At 40.6% G+C, this 25,386-nt stretch overlaps 1 protein-coding gene across 4 annotated transcripts in view; it reads right to left on the bottom strand.

Annotated features, from left to right (window-relative positions):
• Positions 1 to 25,386, bottom strand: part of LOC126474914 (UV-stimulated scaffold protein A-like) — a 129,779-nt gene that overhangs the window by 73,231 nt on the left and 31,162 nt on the right. For all 4 annotated transcript variants that reach the window (XM_050102413.1, XM_050102410.1, XM_050102412.1 and 1 more), the window contains 3 exons: positions 12,611 to 12,721; positions 12,203 to 12,422; positions 11,823 to 11,943 (listed from right to left, as the gene is read on the bottom strand). In XM_050102413.1, coding sequence (XP_049958370.1) covers positions 11,823 to 11,943; positions 12,203 to 12,422; positions 12,611 to 12,721 — 452 coding nt within the window. The remainder of the gene's footprint in view (positions 1 to 11,822; positions 11,944 to 12,202; positions 12,423 to 12,610; positions 12,722 to 25,386) is intronic.

Here is a 25,386-nt window from a genome sequence, read left to right as displayed (position 1 = left end):
AATAAGCATTGCAGACCATGCGCTGTCACTTTCGTTCACCTTCTTAACATCCACAACACACTTTCCAAATTGTATGTCACTCCTACCCCACCATTGCTACCCAGGGCCCAAGGTCCCTAACCCTATAAATTTCCACATCGTAATACTTGCTCCATGCAGTGACACAATAATAAAAGCAGAGAAAGATGAACATTTTATTATTAAGCACTTATGTTATGCAAATAAGGATTTTCACTGCATGTCAAGGCAATAAATCTTTCTCAGATTACTTGCTGTGCTAATTCGCAGAATGTGCGCAACATTTAAGAGGGTATACACTCGAGGGGACTGTTTACCTTCTGAAGCTAAGCAAACGCATTGGGAACTGACAGGCAAGAAACCCATGAACATTTTATTATTAATAGTGTTGTTAACCACCTGGCATGTGTTTATTGCATGGCTTTCATACAGGGATGACCATTATCAGTCAAAATGACAAATGGATGCAGAAGACCTCCCTGTCTTGGGGACGTTCAGTATATAGTCGCTTAGAGTGCTGTACAGCATAAGTCGTTTGTTCCTCCCACCCAGCACCAGTTTTCCTTGTAGATGGGAACTTGCTCTTCAAGAAATCCTCTCTTTCCATCACTCTTCTCAACTCCTCCATTACACTAACCTGCCACTTTTTTAATATGAAATTCAATAGAATTTTATTCTATTATTCAGTTTCTTAAGCCCCTCCTTTCCGAGAACCAGCAAGGAAAGCAATATTTAAAAGACACTAATCTGAAGGTGTCTTTAAGACTGCAGGTAATAGCTTCCAGGGAACTAGAGGGAGCAAGTAATGTACAGGAAGACAGATTCGAATATATACAAGAAATAATTAGGAAGGTTGTGTTGTTTTCAAATTCCTTACACAGAATGTACATTGGCAGCAGTACAATCAATCTGCAGTTAGCAGCAAATGTTGGTTCTCCAAATTTTCTCAATGATGTTTTGCGAGAAGAATGTCTTATTCCCTTCAGGGCACTCAAGTGCCGATCAAATCTAGCACCTTGATTATGAACTGCTTTGATGACTACCTTCAATCCAACCTTCTAGAGATCATAAACACTCTAGCAGCACTCAAGAATGGGTCACACTAATGTTCTTTACATAGACTCCTTTATAGATGAGCAGCACTTTACTGAAATTCACCCAATAAAATTAAGTTGACTATTCACCTACCCTATTACCTACTACCATTGTTACATGTTCATTCCATTGTATATCAGTTTGTAACATTACATGTAGTTATTTAATCGACGTGACTATGTCAATCAGCACAGCAGTAATAACATGTTTGAATATTCCAGGATTGTTTTTCTCACTCATCTGAATTAACTTACAATTTTCTGCACAGAGCAAGCTGCCACTGAGTAGAAATTCTATCTAAGACATCCCATATCCTTCTACTGTCACTCTACAATGATATTATCCTTTATACCACAGTGTCATTAGCAAATAGTCAAAGATGGCTGCTCGCTCAATCTGTGAGATCATTTATGTATATAGAGAACAAGAGCAGTCCTATCACACTTCCCTGGGACACTCCAGACAATACCCTTGTCTTTGATGCACATTCGATGTTGAGGACAAAGTACTTCTTTCTATTACTTAAAAAGTATTTGAGCCACTCACATATCTGGGAACCTATTCCATATGCTTGGGCCTTTGTTAACAGTCTGCAGTGGTGAAATGTTCATACACTGTCTTCGAATCTAGGAATATGAAATCTGCCTGTTGCCCTTCATCCAATGTTCACTGGGTATCATGTGAGAAAACAGCGAGCTGAGTTTTGTTAGCGTGATGCCTTCTATATTGCTGTGGACTTGTGAACAGAAGCTTTTCTGTCTCAAGGAATTTTATTGTATGTGAGTTTAGAATACCTCAATTATTCTGCAGTTAAACTTAGGACTTCGTCCCGTGCAAGAGATTCATGACAAATGTAGGCCGCTGCCATATAGTGCTCTCTGTCAAACTAAATTGGGTTTCCATCTGGACCTAACTACTCATTTGTTTTCAACTCTTTCAGTTGATTCTCTACGCCAGGGATCCTTGTTATTCTGCCTTCCAGATGGGAGTCTGTGCAACAGTCAAATGACCACGTCTTTATGATCGCACTGCATGAATGATTTCTTAAACTCTACAATTAAGACTATATCTTTCCTTTTGTTATCCTCTATTGCCACACCAAACCAGTTGACTAGCAACTGGATAGAAGCCTTCGACTTGCTTAGTGCTTTTATCTAGCACCAGAACTTGCTCAGGTTTCTGGCAAGATCTATTGCTAAGGTTTGATGGTGGAAGTTATTGTATGCTTCCCACGCAGACCGCTTTATAGATGCATAAATTTCTACAAACTTCTGCCTATCGATAATTCAGCAATTTTTTAATTGACAGTGCAACAATCTCTGTTTTCTCAGCATTTTCAGAAATTTTGTCATTAAAGCTCTCAGCACACACTTGTTCAAAGCTTGGTTTAAATCTCTTTAAACTTTGCCTGTAATTCCTCAAAGTCTATCATACTGGAACTATAAATTGTGTCCATTATGGACAAGAATGATGCTAACAACTATATCTATTCTTTCCAGCATAAATACTCTCCTAGTTTAATTGATGGATTTACTTTTAGTAACCTTCTTCACTAAGGTAACACCATGATCACTAATTTCCATTGTATCTAGGTTATCAAACCAGCTACTCAAGATGGTTTTCAGAAAACCTTAGTATATTAGTGACCTGTCACCTCCACGATTTATAACCTCCTCCAACCAATTCCTTTTTTCTCCCAGGAAAAGTAAGCTGCTAGTGACATATTATACACTTATCAGCCAGAACATTATGACCACTGATCTACTACCGATATAAACCCCTCCATGTGATAGTAGTGACATCTGGCGAGGCACGATTGCTAGTCAGACACACGCACAATGCATATAGTGTCAGTGAGCTTGCTGCTCATGTGCAGAATTGATTTTTATTTACATGTCAAGTTCCGTAAGATGAAATTGAGGAGCAAATCTGCAAGGTCATGGAACATGTCAGTACACGAAATTACAACATAAAAGTAAAAACAGATAAAAATAAAATGTTTATGAACCCAAAAAAAGTCAAGCCATAAGTTTAAGTAAATGCAATCAACATTACAACAAGAGTCAGCTTAATTTTTTCAAGAAACTCCTTAACAGAATAGAAGGAGTGACCCATGAGGAAATTCTTCAGTTTTGATTTGAAAGTGCATGGATTTCTGTTAAGATTTTTGAATTCTAGTGGTAGCTTATTGAAAATAGATGCAGCAGTATATTGTGCACCTTCCTGCACAAGAGTTAAGGAAGTCCGATCCAAATGCAGGTTTGATTTCTGCCAAGTATGAACTGAGTGAAAGCTGCTCATTCTTGGGAATAAGCTAATATTGTTAACAAGAAATGACAGTAAGGAATACATATATTGAGAGGTCAATGTCGAAAATACCCAGATTGGTGAACAGGGGTCGACAAGAGGTTCGTGAACTTACACCATTTATTGCCCAAACCACCCATTTCTGAGCCAAAAATATCATTTTATAATGGGAAGAGTTAGCCAAAGATATAATACCATAGGGCATAAGTGAATGAAAATGAGCAAAGTAGACTAATTTTCGTGTCGAACAATCACTCACTTCAGATACCATGGCAGCATTAAGCCTCTGAACAAGATGCTGAACGTGGGCTTTCCACGACAGTTTACTGTCTATCCGAACACCTAGAAATTTGAACTGTTCAGTTTCACTAATCATATTCCCATTCTGTGAAATTAAAACGTCATGTTTTGTTGAATTGTGTGTTAGAAACTGTAAAAACTGTGTCTTATTGTGATTCAGCAATACTTTACTTTCTACAAGCCATGAACTTAAATCATGAACTGCAGTATTTGAAACCGAGCCATTGCTGCACATAACATCCTTTATTACCAAGCTAGTGTCATCAGCAAATAGAAATATTTTAGAGTTACCTGTAATACTAGATGATGATGATGATGATGATGATGATGATGATGTTTTGGTTTGTGGAGTGCTCAATGGCGTGGTTATCAGCGCCCATACAAATTCCCAAACTTCGCTCAGTCTAATCTCGCCACTTTCATGAATGATGATGAAATGATGAGGACAACACAAAAACCCAGTCATCTCGAGGCAGGTGAAAAACCCTGACTCCTCCAGGAATCGAATCCGCGAGACCACGAGCTGCGGATCATAATACTAGAGGGCATATCATTTATATAAATAAGGAACATGAGTGGCCCCAACATTGATCCCAGGGGCACCCCCCCACTTGACTGTACCCTATCCGCGAGACCACGAGCTGCGGATCATAATACTAGAGGGCATATCATTTATATAAATAAGGAACATGAGTGGCCCCAACATTGATCCCAGGGGCACCCCCCCCACTTGACTGTACCCTACTCAGACCCCACATCACAGCCATTCTCAACACTGTAAATAATGACCTTGTTCTGTCTGTTGTTTAAGTACGAGGTGGACCAATTGTGAGATACTCCCCGTATTCCATAATGGTCCAACTTCTGGAGCAACATTTTGTGATCAACACAATCAAACACCTTAGTTAAATCAAAAAATATGCCTAGCATTCGAAACTGTTTGTTTAACCCATCCAGTACCTCACAGAGAAAAGAGAATATAGCACTTTCAGTAGTTAAATGACTTCTTAAGCTGAACTGTACATTAGATAGCAAATCATGTGATACAAAATGATGAATTATCCTTACACTCACAGCCTTTTCAATAACTTTAGCAAACTCTAATGGCATAGAAATAGGTCTAAAATAGTCTACATTATCCCTTTCTCCCTTTTTATAAAGCGACTTTACTACCGCGCACGTTAATCATTCAGGAAACTGACCATTCCTAAAGGAGAAATTACAAATATGGCTAAATACAGGGCTAACATGTGCAGCATTTCATCATATCCATGAAAGTCCTTGGTCTTCAGTGATTTAATTGTTGACTCAATCTCCCCCTTGTCTGTATCACACAGGAGTATTTCAGACATCAATCTCAAAAAGGCAATTGCCAAGAGAGTTATATGATTCCCTTTTGAAACTAAATTTTTATTTAATTCACCAGCAATACTCAGAAAATGATTGTTAAATACTGTACATATATGTGAATTATCAGAAACAGAAACATTGTTACTATGAACTGACTTTATATTGTCGACCTTGTGCTGCTGACCAGACACTTCCTTCACAACTAACCATAGGTTTTAATTTTATCCTATGGATTAGCTATTCTATTTGCATACCACATACTCTTTGCCTTCCTAATAACCTTTTTAAACACCTTACAGTGCTGTTTGTAATGAGCTACTGTAGCTCGAATATGACTACTTCTAACATTTTTATATAATTCCCACTTTTTTATACATGATATCCTTATCCCACTAGTCAGCGAGTCAGGCTGACTTTTACTGCTAGTACCCCATTTAGAACGTTCTAATGGAAAAAACTCTCAAAGAGCATAAAAAATGTATTGAGGAAAGCATTATATTTGTCATCTATGTTATCAGCACTATAAACATCCTGCCACTCTTGTTCCTTGATGAGTTTTAAAAAACTCTCTATTGCTGTTGGATTAACTTTCCGACATGACATGAAATTATCAGATGGCATTGTTGGTTGGGAAGCCCCTTTTGGGGAGTTTGGCCGCCATATTGCAAGTCCTTTTTAGTTGATGCCACTTCGGAAACTTGCGAGTCAATGATGACGAAAATGGTGATGAAGGACACGCAACACCCAGTCCCCTGCCGGGAATCAAACCTGGGCCCTCTGCGTGGTAGGTGGTAATGCCACCGCTACGCTACAGAAGCAGACAACTTTCTGACATAGTTTGTAATTATAAGTGACATTTGTTTGAGTACAAAAGCCCTTTAGTGTTAAAATTAGTGCATCATGGTCTGAAAGGCCATTTATCCTTTTACTAACTGAATGCTCATCTAGTAAAGAAGACTAAATAAAAACACTGTCTATGGGTGTGCTACTGTTCCCCTGCACCCCAGTTGATAAAACCACAATCTGCATCAGATCATATGAATTTAGGAGATCTACCAATATCCTTTTCCTTGCAAAATCATATACGAAATTAATACTGAAGTCACCACATATAACCAATTTCTGCTACTTCCTATAAAGTGAATGAAGAGTCCTCTTTAGCTTGAGCAGAAATGCCCTGAAGCCAGAGTTAGTGGACCTATAAACAACAATTAGAAGTTTGGTTTCACCAAATTCAACTGCCCCAGCACAACATTCAAAAATCAGTTCAGTGCTGTGCCATGATACATCTATGGACTCAAATGGAATACTGTTTTTTTTACGTACATGGCCACTCCCCCATCCCGCAAGGAAATCCTTGAAAAACAGGCAGCTAATCTGTATCCTGGAAAAGCAAGCTTCTAAACTGTCAATTTCTTTAAGTGGTGCTCCAACAAACCAATAATTTCAGAGTCAACATCTATAAGCAGTTCACTAACTCTATCTCTAACACCTCTTATATTTTGATGAAATATGCTAATTCCTTCTGTACTTACAAACATGACGTCCTCTGAAGGCGAGTCCTTAGTTAGAGTGACTTCCTTTAAGCAGGTATACCTATCAGATGAGTTTGACCAAGGACAGATTGTGATGCCTTCGAGGCGTGGCACGATCATTTCAGAAACCACATCATTTGAGAAACCACACGTATTGTCAGGTATTCGAAGAATGCTGTGGTGAGTGTCTTTGACAGATGGTGAAACCACATCTAGACATAATGGGACTGTGGGGCGACCCCTCATGACTGATGTCAAACGTCACAGGCTGGGCAGACTGGTAAATCAGGACTGATGGCGAACTGTGTAGGAACTAATGTCATACTTTAATGCCGGATGGAATACAAGTGTGTGTGAACACATAGTGCATTGAACACCTCCAACAATGAGTCTTTGCAGCCGACAACTCATACGTGTGCCAATGTTAACACCACAACATCAACACCTACAAATGAAATGGACATGTGATCATCAGCACTGGATACTGGTGCAGTGGCAGAGCAATACAGGGTCTGACGAATCCCAGTACCTTCATATGAATCACAATACCTTCTTCACCATGTTGATGAGAGGGAGCAAATCCATCATCTTCCAGGAGAACAGTTCCTCAACAAATATACTGTGGGACGGAGACGAGCTCCTGGCAGTTCCATTATGCTCTAGGGAACATCCATCGGCATCCATGAGTCCAGTGGAGCTCATGCAAGGCACCACGACAACCAAGAAGCATGGTACATTGGATGCAGACCACATACACCCCTTCACCACGATCATGTTTCCATGTTTCCCAATGGCAGTGGCATTTTTCAACAAGATAATGAGCCATGTCACAAGGCCAGGAGTACGGTGGGAGGGGTTAAAGGAAAACTGGTGAGGTGCAATTTATGTGCTGCTGCCCCCCCCCCCCCCCCAACTTGCCAGATCTGAGCCTGATCAAACACAACTGTGATGTGTCTGAATGTGGCTTCAAAGCTCATGCCCCCCCATGGGAATTAGGTGACTTTGGTGTGCAGATGTGGTGCCAACTCCCTCCTGCCTACCAAGGCCTCACTGCTTCCATATCACGATGCATTGCCGCTGTTATCCATACCTAAGTGTTTCTATCAGCACTACTGGGATTTGCACTTTCTGAACATTAAATACCGGCCAGGCTTTTAGCCTGAGAGCTCCTTAACGTGATTTATAAAAATGCAAATGTACTGTATGTATGTAATTAACAATCATAAGGTCCCATATGATGAATCTGAAATTTTCTAATTCACTATTCAAGTTACTGACCAGTGATGTGTGGAATCCTTTAGAGTGAAAGAACATTAAAAATCTAACAATGGAAAATCCAGTATATTACAAAAAGGATACATCGCTACACACCGTACAGGGAAGACACTCTGAGTCACAGATAGGCACAACAAACAGATGGTGAAACCACATCTAGACATAATGGGACTGTGGGGCGACCCCTCATGACTGATGTCAAACGTCACAGGCTGGGCAGACTGGTAAATCAGGACTGATGGCGAACTGTGTAGGAACTAATGTCATACTTTAATGCCGGATGGAATACAAGTGTGTGTGAACACATAGTGCATTGAACACCTCCAACAATGAGTCTTTGCAGCCGACAACTCATACGTGTGCCAATGTTAACACCACAACATCAACACCTACAAATGAAATGGACATGTGATCATCAGCACTGGATACTGGTGCAGTGGCAGAGCAATACAGGGTCTGACGAATCCCAGTACCTTCATATGAATCACAATACCTTCTTCACCATGTTGATGAGAGGGAGCAAATCCATCATCTTCCAGGAGAACAGTTCCTCAACAAATATACTGTGGGACGGAGACGAGCTCCTGGCAGTTCCATTATGCTCTAGGGAACATCCATCGGCATCCATGAGTCCAGTGGAGCTCATGCAAGGCACCACGACAACCAAGAAGCATGGTACATTGGATGCAGACCACATACACCCCTTCACCACGATCATGTTTCCATGTTTCCCAATGGCAGTGGCATTTTTCAACAAGATAATGAGCCATGTCACAAGGCCAGGAGTACGGTGGGAGGGGTTAAAGGAAAACTGGTGAGGTGCAATTTATGTGCTGCTGCCCCCCCCCCCCCCAACTTGCCAGATCTGAGCCTGATCAAACACAACTGTGATGTGTCTGAATGTGGCTTCAAAGCTCATGCCCCCCCATGGGAATTAGGTGACTTTGGTGTGCAGATGTGGTGCCAACTCCCTCCTGCCTACCAAGGCCTCACTGCTTCCATATCACGATGCATTGCCGCTGTTATCCATACCTAAGTGTTTCTATCAGCACTACTGGGATTTGCACTTTCTGAACATTAAATACCGGCCAGGCTTTTAGCCTGAGAGCTCCTTAACGTGATTTATAAAAATGCAAATGTACTGTATGTATGTAATTAACAATCATAAGGTCCCATATGATGAATCTGAAATTTTCTAATTCACTATTCAAGTTACTGACCAGTGATGTGTGGAATCCTTTAGAGTGAAAGAACATTAAAAATCTAACAATGGAAAATCCAGTATATTACAAAAAGGATACATCGCTACACACCGTACAGGGAAGACACTCTGAGTCACAGATAGGCACAACAAACAGACTGCTATACATTTGAGTTGGTGTCCAAAAGGCTTTCTTCTAAACCGAGGGGGTGGCACAGTGGTTAGCACACTGGACACGTGTTTGGGAGGACGACTGTTCAAACCCACGTCCGGCCATTCTGATTTAGGTTTTCCATGATTTCATTAAATTGCATCAGGCAAATTCTGGGCTCACCACTGATGCGACAGATACAGCTCTAAGCACTAAAATATGTCTACAAATTTAGTATGTTGTGTCGCACCTAATACATTTTACAGTAAGACAATCAGGACAACTGAGAGTCACTATGCAATAACATAGATGATGTTTTGGAGGTATCTATGCAACACAAATTTTCAAATGGAAGATAAAATACGCTGTTAGCACTGACAAAAGTACTCTGACACTGGAGAGGGGCAAAAACCACGATGTCATCAACAGAATACTCAAATAAGTACAAAACAGAAACAATGCCCAAACTTAAACAGATCTGTAACACTAACAGCAATCTTTTTGATAGTTGTATGTGTAATAATCTGCATGATTGATGGAGTTTGCTTTAAAACGTTAGTCAACATGGTTTTTAAATGTTGGTATTGTGACAGAACTACAGGCAATGGGATAACTACAGCCTTTATATTTTCTGAGGACATGCAGCTCTACTGCATGGTTTCTTAGGAAGAAAAATTCGTAGCAAAATAGTCTGCCAGTTGGATCATTGGGTGGTACCACTCAACTGGGTACTGTCATCAGAAGAAGAAGAAGAAGAAGAAAAAAAAATCTGGCATTCTTTGATCGAGTAACACATGAAATGTTAAATCTTTCAATGCTGTAGAAGGATAGAGGATTTGAAAAGAGATATGCCTATGTTAAAACGAGATATAGGGAGAATAATGAAGTGTAGTGGCAGAAAGAAAAGGATTCCTGGTCAAATGAGTGCAAGGCATCAACTCTCAAAATCAAAGAGGGTTAACAACAATATTATGAAAGGGACAGACTGCTACTCATCATAAAGGTGACATTGAGATGCAGACAGGCACAACAAAAAGACTGTTACCTATTGAGCTCTTGTTTAAAGCCTTCTTCAGCAAAGAAAACACACACATGTTCACACAAGCAAGCACACCTCACACAAATATGACCGTTATCTCTGGATGGTTCAACCAGAACTGTTGTATTGAACAAATGCAGCAATTTGGACCAGGGGGGTGATTGCAGTGTTAGAGTGGGAGGAGAGAAGAACACTATCTGGTGGAGCATGCAGGAACTAGACAGTGGCAAAACAAGGCTTGCAGCTGCTGCGTCAGGAAGCTGTGGAGCAGGGAGAGGGATGCAAGTGAAAAAGGAAAGGAGCAAAGATGGGGAAAATTCCAATGGATGTGTTGGCAGAGAGCAGCACACAGGGAGGGTGAGGGGACGTGAATTTGGAGGCGGTGATAGGAAAGAGGGAGTAGAAACTGTTTGGTGTAGAGTTTGGGGACAGTTGGCTACCATAGATTGAGGACAGGATTTGGAAGACCTCTGAAGGCATCAGACAGATACAGATACGTTATGTAACAGTAAGGCGTGTAACTTCCTGAAAGATTAAAACTATGTGCCACATCGAGACTAACTTGGGACAGAGGCCTCGAGTCCCGAGTCTCGGTCTGGCACATAGTTTAAATCTGCCAGGAAGTTTCATATCAGCACACACTCCACAACAGAGTAAGGATATGATCTCCCCAAATGGGGCCTCCCTGCCAACAATGCCATACAATCATTTCCAGTAAGAGAGATATTTTAAAGCTGATTTTAAACTACTAGAATTCCACTAGCAAATGTAAATTCTGACCAAATTTACAGGTTATGAACTACAGATTAAACTTGAGGAAATTGTAGAAAAATGAAAAAAAAAAAATTAAGGAGATGGGACCTGGATAAGCTGAAAGGACCAGGGATGCAAAGTGAACATTACACAACTACTGACTGAAAGAGGGGAAAAGGAACAGAGTAGAAGATGAATGGATAGCTTCAGAGAGATAAAATGATGAAGGTAGCAGAGGAACAGCTAATCAAAAAGACAAAGAGTGAAGAAATCCTTGGATAACAAATGAGATATTGAATTTAACTGACAAAAGGAGATGATACAAAAATGTAGCAAATGAAACAGACAAATGGATCTCTCTCTCTCTCTCTCTCTCTCTCTCTCTCTCTCTCTCTCTCTGATTCCTGTTCAATAAAACTGCAGATGACCTATGAAAGGCTTACTTTTTACACAAAAACTTTAGCATGCTTATGGCCCTTTGTTGAGTTGCAATGCCAAAAAATCTGCATCCTGCACAAGTTTTCAAATAGGAATAGGACAGGACAGTACGGAACCCAATGAAACTATAAACATTAATATGTCCCAAACACATCTCATAAAGTGGTTCATAACAGAGAACTATTTCTTTTCCATATTAACAGTGCACAACAATACTACATTCTTAACATAAAGGGAGAAAAGCTAACAACAATATGACTCCCATATGCATCACATGGCAATATCAAAACGAATCTCTGCTGGAGTGTCCAATTCTCTGCTCTTGCTTCTTCAATGTTACAGATATTACACTATACAAACCAGAGTATTCCTGAGCAACAGCTTTCAGTTTTTTGTTACTTTGAACATTTTTTCGGCGTTCTTCTTCTTCCTGCCGCAACCTTTCTGCATTGCTTTGAGCCTCCAATGTATCAAAATCAACCTGAAACACACAATACATACTAATCTCCAGACAATATATCATTTTAATAGTGTATGATGTGAAAAGTCCTGGCAAGATCCATTCCAGTCTTCTAAATTAAAGACACCATTCTACTACAGCAAACCATAAATTTGTCATCAGCAAAACATAAAGACTATGAATGTATTCTCCAGATTACAAATTTATAACAACAGAACCATGGACTATGCTGAGCATAGGTTCACTATGCTTTTAGCTATTAAATGGAACACTAATTTACCTTCTTACAATTTTTTAAGAAATTGAATCCAAGCTGCAACTTCTTGTAACCACTCCCAAATTCCTTGTTCCATTGTTGGATTGTTCTCAATGCAAAAAGCTTTAAATCTTTGGCTACAGTTTTTGGCATTGGCAAAGGCTTGTCAGGATTTGTTTCAGCGGCAAGCTCCAAGACCCGCTGCATTTCTGACACAAGCAGTTCCCGAAAGCAGTGAGACCTCCTTAAAGAAGGAGATAAAAATATGATGACAATTTTCACTTTAAAATATCACAGAGCAATAAATATAACTACTGATTTGTCAACTTTAGACAGATTCTGCAACAGTGAGGTATGCTTTGTAACATTATTTGAGAGAGAGGAAAATATAGATGGACAGACATATAGAGCACAATAAACCGAGTTGCTTACCTGAAAAGTACATCACAAATTTGGAATGCACTAAACCGAACCTCTGAATGCTGCTTCTCAAGCTGGCACAACAGTAAATGATATGTATGTTTCACATAGCCATTTGACAACCTGAATAACAGAAAAAGCAAATAAAGAATGTAATCATTTCAGGGATTTGAATACAACCTTAATTTCAGGGATGACAGCATACCCAAAAACATGACTTGTAGTGGCTGGCTACAGTGTTTTGAAAGAGAGAGAGAGAGAGAGAGAGAGAGAGAGAGAGAGAGAGAGAGAGAGAAGGGGTATTTTTGTTTACTACCTTTACTTCACCAAAGACACTAAAAAAGTAGGAAGTTAAACATTCACTTCCTTCTCATTTTTATGTCCATAAGTGCTGCATCAGTAAGTCATTGAAACTTCCTGGCAGATTAAAACTGTGTGCCGGACCGAGACTCGAACTCGGGACCTTTGACGTTCGCGGGCAAGTGCTCTACCAAGTGAGTTACCCAGCACAACTCACGCCCCATCCTCACCGCTTTAATTCCGCCAGTACCTCGTCTCCTACCTTCCAAACTTCACAGAAGGTTTCGCAGGAGAGTTTCTGTGAAGTTTCGAAGGTAGGAAACGAGATACTGGCGGAATTAAAGCTGTGACGATGGGGCGTGAGTCATGCTTGGGTAACTCCATTGGTAGAGCACTTACCCGCAAAAGGCAAAGGTCCTGAGTTCGAGTCTCAGTCCGGCACACAGTTTTAATCTGCTAATCTGCCAGGAAGTTTCATATCAGCACACACTCCGCTGTAGAGTGAAAATTTCATTCTAGTTACCATGTTCCACACTAGGGACCTAGATTCCTGTTTTCTGTCCTCTCTCTCCCCCCCCCCCCCCTCTCCCTCTTTCTCCCCCCCCCCCTCTCCCTCTTTCTCCCCCCCCCCCTCTCCCTCTTTCTCCCAACCCCCCCCTCGGAAGTCAAAATACAGTAAGTGATCAAAAGTACCCGGACACCCCCAAAAACATAAGTTTTTCACAATATTAGGTCCATTTTGTTGCCACCTTCTGTCAGGTACTCCATACCAGCGGCCTCAGTAGTCATTAGACATAGTGAGAGAGCAGAATCGGGCGTTCCGCGGAACTCACGGACTTCAAACGTGGTCAGGGGATTGGGTGTCATTTATGTCATATGTCTGTACGTGAGATTTCCACACTCCTAAACATCCCTACATCCACTGTTTCCAATGTGATAGTGAGGTGGAAACGTGAAGGGACTTGTACAGCACAAAAGCGTAAAGGCCAATCTTGTCTGTTGACTAACAGAGACCGCTGACAATTGAAGAGGGTCGTAATGTGTAATAGGCAGACATCTATTCAGACCATCACACAGGAATTCCAAACTGCATCAGGATCCATTGCAAGTACTATGACAGTTAGGTGGGAGGTGGAAAACTTTGATTTCATGGTCGAGTGGCAGCTCATAAGCCACACATCACACTAGTAAATACCAAACAATGCCTTGCTTGGTGTATGGAGCGTAAACATTGGACGATTGAACAGTGGAAAAACATTATGTGGTGTGACGAATTGCGGTACACAATGTGGTGATCCGATGGCAGGCTGTGGGTATGGCGAATGCCCAGTGAACATCATCTGCCAGCGTGTGCAGTGCCAAGAGTCAAATTCGGAGGCAGTGGTATTATGGTGTAGTCAAGTTTTTCATGAGGAGGCTTGCACCCCTTGTTGTTTTGCATGGCACTACCACAGTAGAGCCCTACATTGATCTTGAGCACTTTCTTGCTTCCCAATGCTGAAGAGCAATTTGGGGGTGGCGATAGCATCTTTCAACACGATCGAGCACCTGTTCATAATGTACGGCCTGTGGCAGAGTGGTTACACAACAATAACATCCCTGTAATGGATTACACTGCACAGAGTCCTGACCTGAATCCTATTTGACTCGTTCCACATCATTACGAAATATCGTATTCATGATCCATGGAACTAGTATTAATCTAATCTAATCTAATCTCTGGGATGTTTTGGAATGTCGACTTCGTGCTAGGCCTCACCGACCAACATCGATACCTCTCCTCAGTGCAGCACTCCGTGAAGAATGGGCTGCCATTCCCCAAGAAACCTTCCAGCACCTGACTGAATGTATGCCTGTGAGAGTGGAAGCTGTCATCAAGGCTAAGGGTGGGCCAACACCATACTGAATTCCAGCATTACCAATGGAGGGCACCACAAACTATTAAGTCATTTTTCAGCCAGGTGTCCGGATTCTTTTGATCACATAGTGTACACTACCACACTACCTGATCAAACAAATGTGGACACCTATTCGGTGGGCTGGTGGGTATTAAAATGGGGTGTGTCCACTTTAAGCCTTTATGATGGCTTGAAATCTGGTGGGGACACTTCCAATGAGGTGTCAGAACATCTGGAGGAATGGCAGCCCGTTCTTCCTCAAAAGCTGATATCCAGAGAAGGTAGTGATATTGGACAATGGGGTATAGGGGTGTGAAGTCAACATTCTAACTCATCCCAAAGGCATTCCATTGGCTTCAGGTCAGGACTTTGCGTAGACCAGATCATTTCAGAAACATTATTGTACACAAACCATTGGCTCACAGCTACTGCCTTAAGAAAGGATTCATTGTCATGCTGATACCAACAATCATTTGTGAATTGTTCCTTCACTGTACACAGTACACAATGATGTAAAATGTGTTCACATCCTTCAATGCTGTAAAATGTGTTCACATCCTTCTACATTTAGCATTTTCTTAACCACGAAAAGGGGACCACACCCTAACCGCAGGAAACAATCCCATAACATAACACCACCTCCTCCATACTTCACTGTTGTCATTACACATGATAGCAGGTAATACTCTACAGGCATTCGTCAAACCCAAACCCTTTCACTGGTTCACCACACAATACAGTACAATTCATTACTTCATATCACTCATTTCCAGTCATCCATTGACAAGTAGCATCACTCTTTACACTACCTGTAGGGTCACTTAACACTGACTAAGCGTTGATTAACACTGACTACAGATATGTGCGGCTTATGAAGAGCTGCTTGACTACTGTACCCTATTCTTTCTAACTCTCTGCATAGTCGTCGTGCTAGCTGGACTGCTGGTAACGTCTTGGAACTCACAAGTGATTCTTTCTGCTGATTTCATACAATTTTTTTACAACTGCCTCCGAAGATGACACAATCATTTAGTCCAGTTACCACGCATCAGACAGCAGGCTTGGGATGGACACTGACTGTAGTTAAGTGCCAATCTGAGACATAATGCTGTCTTCAAGCTACAACACACAAAATTGTTAAACTAACATTTTCTTTTATAATTTCATATAGCACTTAATGGAAACGATTCGCTTAATGGATATGATTAAGTAGGTAAAAGGCTATACAGCATAAAAGAGCTCTGCTGATCAAGCCATTTGATGAGGTGTTATCCATAAAGTCATGAGATGAGGGGGGACTTCTACTGACTACCTGCCCATATATAATATTTTGAAAAGAATCGATTAAGTAATTGAAAGGCCGGGTAAAAGAAGGTGAACAGTGATGAGTGTGAAAAATTTGTTACTTGTTGATTTGTACTGGGTTCCTGCCCATTACTTCACTGGGGTAATGTGCAGAAACAAATTACCGTATTCAGCAGGTTAGAAGAGAGAGCCTGAACTTCACTGGTATAATGTCACATCAAACCAAAACTAGGTGGATGCTACATAATTCTAGCAGTGGTTGGTGAATCAGGCTCTAATAACAGAAGATAATGATAATTTAGAAATGTTTTTAGTGCTGCTGTTAAAACACAATAGAGCACCAACTGAAATGATTAGCCGGCCGCAGTGGCCGAGCGGTTCTAGGCGCTCAGTCCGGAACCGCACGACTGCTACGGTCGCAGGTTCGAATCCTGCCTCGGGCATGGATGTGTGCGATGTCCTTAGGTTAGTTAGGTATAACTAGTTCTAATTTCTAGGGGACTAATTACCTCAGAAGTTGAGTCCCATAGTGCTCAGAGCCATTTGAACCTTTTTTTTTTTTTTTAATGATTAACTAAGTTAGTACCTCTCCAATGATTACATGAAAATCTCTGCCCACATTCTGTGCCAAAGATGGAATAAGTAAAGGGGAGTGTGGGGAATTCTTCTTTCTTATATTGCACTGTACTTCTGAATATATCACTTACTAACAAACTGCAATGGATTGTTGCCAACAAATTTCATTAGTGAATAAATGTGTGAGGCAGTGGATAATATTCCTAATTGCTTAAATAGGTGTCTATGGGATGGATTTGTGTAAAGCCCATACCTAGTTCTAATTACTTTCTTTCGTGCAATGAAACTTTTTACTCAAGTGAGATGCTACCCCAGCATAATATTCCGTAGGGCAGAAATACATGAAAATATGTTAATTTACTTATTTCGATGTCCCAAAGTTGGCAATTATTCTGGTGGCAAAAGTGTTTAAGCCTCAACATATTAGCAGGCCTGCTATATGGTTTTTCTCAACTAAGTTTTCATGCATATACATAATGCTTATACAATAGCAGAAAGAATTCTGCCTCCTGAATCGAATGAAATGGTACTTCATTTCCAAAGGGTGAAAACAGTAACAGGCCAATGGCTGAACCTTGTAGAACACTCCCTGTGATTTCTTCCCATGCAAACAATATGGGTCCGCTTTTTGTGTTAATCATTCTAATGTAACTTTCTGCATACTGTTTCTTAAATAGAAACTAAACCAGGAAGATGATGAATCATGCATCCCAGAAAAACTTAACTTCTCTATTAGAATATTATGTTCAACACAATCCAAGGCTTTCAATAAGTCACAAATCCCAACTGGTGATATTTTGTCACTTAAAAACCATATTATGTGTTCAGTGAATGTACAAATAACTGCCTCATTAGACCAGTTATTTTTAAATTCAAACTGTGATTAACTCAAGTATGCCATTACTACACATGGACGAAAGCTTTGAGTATATTCCATTCACAAAACCTTTTGAAACTTTTGTAAGGAGTGATACTGGTCAGTAGTTACCATTACCTTTGGAGTCATCCCTCTTATAGAAAACCTACCAATGACACATTTTAATCTGTCTTACAAAATATTCTCAGTTTATGATGTATTAAATATGTGACAAAGGAACATTACGTATTAAAAGGCCTCACTTTTTTGTGTCATGTTGGGGATATTAGATTAGCTCATATGAATCTCAACTTTTGATGGTCATGATGTTTTTCTTTACTTTGAATGGGGATGTGTGAGGTCTTGCCTCTTCAGTACAGAGCTACTGTTTGCTTTCTCTTCTCAATTTCTTGAACTAATTTTCTTAAGGAACTTTTAAAAAGTAATTATTAAAGATATCTGAGTCATGTGAACTGTCTTTTACAATGTTACCATTCTCTTAAATACTAACACCATCATCTTCTATGGCTTTTTCCCTATTTCTCTTTTAACAATATTCCACACTGATTTGTTGTTATTGTCTGGTAGTTTGTGCACATTCTTTGATTTTTTTTTATAGCGTTTCTTACGATTTTACATTACTGTTTACAACATGAAAATGCTTCTGGCTCTTTTTTAACAACCCCTTTTATTCTGAGGATGCTCTGATACATGCAGGAATCCAATGTTGTTAATTGCTTGATCAAAATGGAAACAAATTTATTCATAACTAAATTATTCAATTAATATATTTCAGTCTTTCTCCAAATACAATTATGCTTTGTAACACAAGAAAATGTCCACCACAATCTGACAACCCATTTACTGCAAGATAGGCATAGGTCTATTTACCTTTTGCTAGTTGTATGAACTCAACATCTACCAGGACACTACCTCTGGAGCTATTCGAATAGGAAAACTTATGTCTATTACTAAATTCTAAGCAAGTAAAAGCATGTCTAGATCAATTTTCCTGTCAGATTCCTTTAAGAAATATACAGTAAAGATAATCACAAATTAATACTACCTTCTTTCTGTCCAACAGATAGCACACTGAGGCATCAAAATGTCTCATAAAAATTTGCCAGTTACCTGGGGTGAGGGGGTCCAATACACCATATCAATAACAGATATTTCAACATCCAATGTTAAATCACAAGCATCTGCTATTGTATCTCAATCTACATTGATATCATTATTTTCCACAAATTACTATTTAATTTATTGTCCTAATAAATGTGATGACTTCTCCTCAATCAATATTCGATTTACAAGAGCAGGTAGCCAATTTATAAGCACTTCCTAAAAATTTTCTACCTCTGTGTTGTACAGTACTCAGACAAATGAATGAAATCAATTCCTTTACATTACTGAGGCCTTTCAAATAAACTGCCAACTCACTTTGTATGTTACTCTGTGGGAATAACTGATTCAGCAATCGATTGTAGGATGTCTCACCTTTGTTGGTTTGTTGTTGCTTTAGAATGCAAAACAGCTGAGGCCATTCGCTCCCATGTCATAACTTCAAATGGTCAATTCCCAAATGAATTTGATGTCAATAATATTCGGAGCCTACTCGACTGGAGTAGAGGGGATAGCTAAACAAGATCACTTCCCATATGAGGAGGTTACTCAAATGGTTGAAAATTAAATTTTCTTTGCCATATTACGAGGTTCATTCAAGTTCTAAGGCCTCCGATTTTTTTCTCCGGACTGGAAAGAGATAGAAACATGTGCATTGTTTTAAAATGAGGCCGCGTTCATTGTCAATACGTCCCAGAGATGGCAGCACCGTACGGCAGATGGAATTTTACCGCCAGCGGCGAGAATGAGAACTGCTTTAAATACTTAAAATGGCGACGTTTTCCTTACTTGAACAGCGTGCAATCATTTGTTTTCTGAATTTGCGTGGTGTGAAACCAATTGAAATTCATCGACAGTTGAAGGAGACATGTGGTGATGGAGTTATGGATGTGTCGAAAGTGCGTTCGAGGGTGCGACTGTTTAATGGAGGCAGAACAGCGTGTGACAACAAACCGAAATAACCTTGGGCTCGCACAAGCCAGTCTGGCGACATAATCGAGAAAGTGGAGAGAATTGTTTTGGGGGATCGGCTCCAGAGTTGGCATTTCTGTGGGTTCTGTGCACACAATCCTGCATGACGACCTGAAAATGTGAAAAGTGTCATCCAGGTGGGTGCCATGAATGCTGACGGACGGCCACATGGCTGCCCGTGTGGCATGTTGCCAAGCAATGTTGACGCGCAACGACAGCATGAATGGGACTTTCTTTTTGTCGGTTGTGAGAATGGATAAGACGTGGATGCCATTTTTCAATCCAGAAACAAAGCGCTAGTCAGCTCAATGGAAGCATACAGATTCACCGCCACCAAAAAAATTTCGGGTAACCGCCATGTTCTGGGACAGCGAGGGCGTAATCCTTACCCATTGTGTTCCAAAGGGCACTACGGTAACAGGTGCATCCTACGAAAATGTTTTGAAGAACAAATTCCTTCCTGCACTGCAACAAAAACATCTGGGAAGGACTGCGCGTGTGCTGTTTCACCAAGACAATGCACCCGCACATCGAGCTAACGTTACGCAACAGTTTCTTCGTGATAACAACTTTGAAGTGATTCCTCATGCTCCCTACTCACCTGACCTGGCTCCTAGTGACTTTTGGCTTTTTCCAACAATGAAAGACACACTCCGTGGCCGCACATTCACCAGCCGTGCTGCTATTGCCTCAGCGATTTTCCAGTGGTCAAAACAGACTCCTAAAGAAGCCTTCGCCGCTGCCATGGAATCATGGCGTCAGCGTTGTGAAAAATGTGTATGTCTGCAGGGCGATTACATCGAGAAGTAACACCAGTTTCATCGATTTCGGGTGAGTAGTTAATTAGAAAAAAAAATCGGAGGCCTTAGAACTTGAATGCACCTCGTACTACGATGAATAAAAATTAAAACATGATCTACAGCTAATGCTGTATCTGCGAGAAATCTGATAATTCAGATGGCAAACATACATTAAAATATAAATGGTTATAAAATAGGCATTGGGTCAGAAAATAGGGGACTGTCAAAGGTTGGTTGCTGTACACACAGAGTGGTGCAGAGTCTCCACTTAACAAATGGCGTAGACTGAAATGACAAGTGCCCAATATGCAGCCTAGCTAAAAGTATCTCCTCACAACAAAAGAGGCGAAGAGGAAGTCATCCGAGCTGTTGGGAGCTGTTTAATTTCCCATGCAGCAAAACACCGTGTGTGACACCCACGAATTTCACGGTTTCAACAAACAGCACCAAGATTCAAGGGCAGTGGGAAAAACTCCTTATACTGTCACCAGGAGTTCAGACAGAGTTTTTCTAGTGAAAAGTGGAAGCCATTGTTGACGGTCCACGAGTACAGATAGTGAATACATAGCTAAAGTCATTGCTCAAGTAAACATGTCCACTGAGAGCTGCAGTAGATAGCAAAGATATCAACAAAAAGAGCACCTGAGATGCCTGGGGGGAAACAGTCCACGATAGGGTTAATTGCTAAGGCAAAGAGGGCTATGCTAAGCACAGAGCCCTGAGGCACCTCATTCTCCCGGATAAAAGCGTTCGACAAAGTGGAACCCACATGTACCTTGAAAACCTAATCTTTTAAAAACTCCTGAATAAAATAGGGGGGCAGGTGCCCTCAGAAGACCCATGTGAGCATTGTATGGAAGATGTCCGTCCTCAAGCAGGTATTGTAAGCCTTTTCCAAATCGAAAAACACAGCTACAATCTGGCATTTCCACAGAAAATTGTTCATAATATGGATTGACAGGGTGATGAGATGATCAAGCACAGAGCAGTGCTTCTGAAATCCACACTGTGCATTTGTTAGCAAATTCCAAGACTCAAGCCACCACACCAGCCAACCATTGATCATCTACATATACTTGGACACTCTGCAAATCACATTTAAGTGCCTGGCAGTGGGTTCAACGAGCCACCTTCACAATTCTCTATTATTCCAGTCTCCTATAGCTCGCGGAAAGAATGAACACCTTTCTTTTGGTATGAGATCTGATTTCCCTTATTTTATCGTGGTGATCGTTCCTACCTACGTAGCTCAGTCTCAACAAAATATTTTCACATTCAGAGGAGAAAGTTGGTGATTGGAATTTCATGAGAAGATTCCGTCGCAACGAAAAACGCCTTCTTTTAATGGTTTCCAGCCCAAATTCGGTATCATTTCTGTGACACTCTCTCCCATATTTCACGATAATACAAAACGTGCTGCCTTTCTTTGAACTTTTTCGATGTACTCCATCAGTCCTACCTGGTAAGGATCCCACACCGCGCAGCAGTATTCTAAAAGAGGATGGACAAGTGTAGTGTAGGCAGTCTCCTTAGTAGGTCTATTACATTTTCTAAGTGTCCTGCCAATAAAACGCAGTCTTTGGTTAGCCTTCCCCACAACATTTTCTATGTGATCCTTCCAATTTAAGTTGTTCCTAATTGTAATACCCAGGTATTTAGTTGACTTTACGGCTTTTAGATTAGACTGATTTATAGTGTAACCGAAGTGTAACGACTCCCTTTTAGCACTCATGTGGATGACCTCACACTTTTCGTTATTTAGAGTCAACTGCCACTTTTCGCACCATTCGGATATCTTTTCTAAATTGTTTTGCAGTTTGTTTTGATCTTCTGATGACTTTATTAGTTGATAAACGACAAAATCATCTGCAAACAACCAAAGACGGCTGCTCAGATTGTCTCCAAAATCTGTTTACCGGTACCGTTTATAGATAAGGAAAAGCAAAGGGGATATAACATTACCTTGGGGAACACCAGAAATCACTTCTGTTTTACTTGATGACTTTCCGTCAATTACTATGAAGTGTGACCTCTCTGACAGGAAATCACAAATCCAGTCACATAACTGAGACGATATTCCATAAGCACGCAATTTCACTACAAGCCACTTGTGTGGTACAGTGTCAAAAGCCTTCCAGAAATACGGAATCAATCTGAAATCCCTTGTCAATAGCACTCAACACTTCATGTGAATAAAGAGCTAGTTGTGTTTCACAGGAATGATGTTTTATAAATCCATGTTGACTGTGTCAACAGACCGTTTTCATCGAGGTAATTCATAATGTTCGAATATAATATATGTTCTAAAATCCTGCTGCATATCGACGTTAACAATATGGGCCTGTAATTTAGTGGATTACTCCTACTACCTTTCTTGAATATTGGTGTGACCTGTGCAACTTTTCAGTCTTTGGGTACAGATCTTTCGTCGAACGAACAGTTGTATATGACTGTTAAGTATGGAGCTAATTCATCAGCATACTCCGAAAGGAACCTAATTGTTATACAGTCTGGACCAGAAGACTTGCTTTTATTAAGCATTTTGAGTTGCTTCACTACTCCGAGGATATTTACTTCTACGTTACTCATGTTGGCAGCTGTTCTCGATTCGAATTCTGGAATATTTACTTCGTCTGCTTTTGTGAAGGCATTTCGGAAGGCTGTGTTTAGTAACTCTGCTTTGGCAGCACTGTCTTCGATAGTATCTCCATTGTTATCATGCAGAGAAGGCACTGATTGTTTCTTGCCGCTAACATACTTCACATACGACCAGAATCTCTTTGGATTTTCTGCCAGGTTTCGAGACAAAGTTTCGTTGTGGAAACTATTATAACCATCTCGCATTGAAGTCCGCGCTAAATTTCGAGCTTTTGTAAAAGATCGCCAATCTTGGGGATTTTGCATCTGTTTAAATTTGGCATGTTTGTTTCATTGTTTCTGCAACAGTGTTCTAACCAGTTTTGGGTACCAAGGAGGAGCAGCTCCAGCGTTTGTTAATTTATTTGGTATAAATCTCTCAATTTCTGCCAATACTATCTCTTTGAATTTAAGCCACATCTGGTCTACACTTATATTATTAATGTGGAATGAGTGGAGATTGTCTCTTAGGAAGGCGTCAAGTGAATTTTTATCTGTTTTTTTGAACAGGTATATTTTTCGCTTATTTTTCGAGGATTTCGGGATTACAATATTCAATCTCGCTATGACAACTCTTGTGTTCACTAATCCCTGAATCGGTTTTGATGCTCGTTATTAACTCAGGGTTATTTGTTGCTGAGAGGTCAAATGTGTTTTCACAACTGTTTACTATTCGCGTGGGCTCATGAACTAACTGCTCGAAATAATTTTCAGTGAATGCGTTTTGCACAATTTCTGATGATATTTTATGCGTACCTCAGGAAATAAACATGTATATTCACCAACATACCGAGGGAAAATTAAAGTCACCACCAACTATTATTGTACAAGTCGGGTAAGTGTTTGAAATCAAACTCAAGTTTTCTTTGAACCTTTCAGCAACTGTATCATCTGAACTGGGAGGTCAATAAAAGGATCCAATTATTATTTTATTTCAGTTGCCAACAATGACCTCTGCCCATTCTAACTCACAGGAGTATCTACTTCAATTTCGCGACAAGATAAACTACTTCTGACAGCAACAAACAAGCCACCGCCAACCATGTTTAGCCTATCCTTTCGGAACACCGTTAGGATCTTCGCAAAAATTTCAGCTGACCTTATATCCGGCTTTAGCCAGCTTTCAGTGCCTATAACAATTTGAGCATCAGTGCGTTCCATCATCTTGCAGACACTGCTGGTGAGGGAAATTGAGTGGTAGCTGAATGCAACATGTTTGTCCTTATCAGCCTTGGGTATGGGCAATACAGTGGCTTCACACTAATGTCTGGGAAATGCCATCTGTCCAGATGCGATTATACGTAGGAAGGAGAAATTACTTGCTGTCAAGAGAGAGATGCTGCACCATCTAAATGTCTATTGTCTGATCCTGGAGAGGATGATCGTGATGAGGTGAGAAGCATGTTCGAGCTCCTTCAAAGTAAAAAAAGTATTGTACCATCCTCGATTCTGTGCCTCTTTCATCACTTGTTTCCAAAGTAAGAAGGTGGGATGGTAATGGGCGGGGCTCGAGATCTCTGCAAAGTATTGACCCACAGTGTTGGGAATATCAATAGGGCCCACAATGGCATCATTCGCTATACTCACGGCAGGAACTGGGAGAGACACCTCGATTCCAGAAATACGATCTAGGTTAACCCTAACAACAGAAGAGGGAGTAAAACTGTTAAAAGAAGTAGTAAAAGAGCTCTAACTAGCTTTTTTGCTATCTCTGATAATGCAATGGCACTTTACATGTAATTGTTTATAACTAACACAGTTCTCCTTTGTGGGATGGCATTGAAAGACACAGAGAGCACATCTCTGCACAAGAACCACAGCGTGGAATTCCTCAGTCCACCAGAGGACTGATACACGTTAAAGCAGGGTAGAGGTTCGAGGGATGGAATAATCTGCAGCGGTAAGGATAGCTTTCAGAAGGTACTCTACCCGATCATCACTGCTGTGGAAATGTTGTCTGTTTAAGGTTGCCAGTGATGAGTAGTGCCTCCAGTCAGCTTTGTAAAGCTGCCAGTTGGTCTTGACACACACACACACACACACACACACACACACACACACACACACACACACACACACACACACACACACACACACACACGGGGCAAGAGTTAGTAGGTGAACTATGAACAGAAAATGGTCACTTTAGTATATGTCAGAGAGACGAACCACTCTAGATGGTGGGCAAACTGCACATTAAAGAACGAGACATCCAGGTGTGAGAACATTACATGTAGAATCTAAAAGAAATATTGGTTCCCCGGTGTTGACAGAAATGAGAGCAAGCTAGTAGAGAATATCTGCCAGGAGAGTGTTTCTCAG

This window comes from Schistocerca serialis, chromosome 4 (assembly GCF_023864345.2).
Source record: "Schistocerca serialis cubense isolate TAMUIC-IGC-003099 chromosome 4, iqSchSeri2.2, whole genome shotgun sequence".
Lineage (NCBI taxonomy): Eukaryota > Metazoa > Arthropoda > Insecta > Orthoptera > Acrididae > Schistocerca > Schistocerca serialis.
Note: the sequence above shows the minus strand (reverse complement) of the source record. Positions and strands in the feature narration are given on the sequence as shown.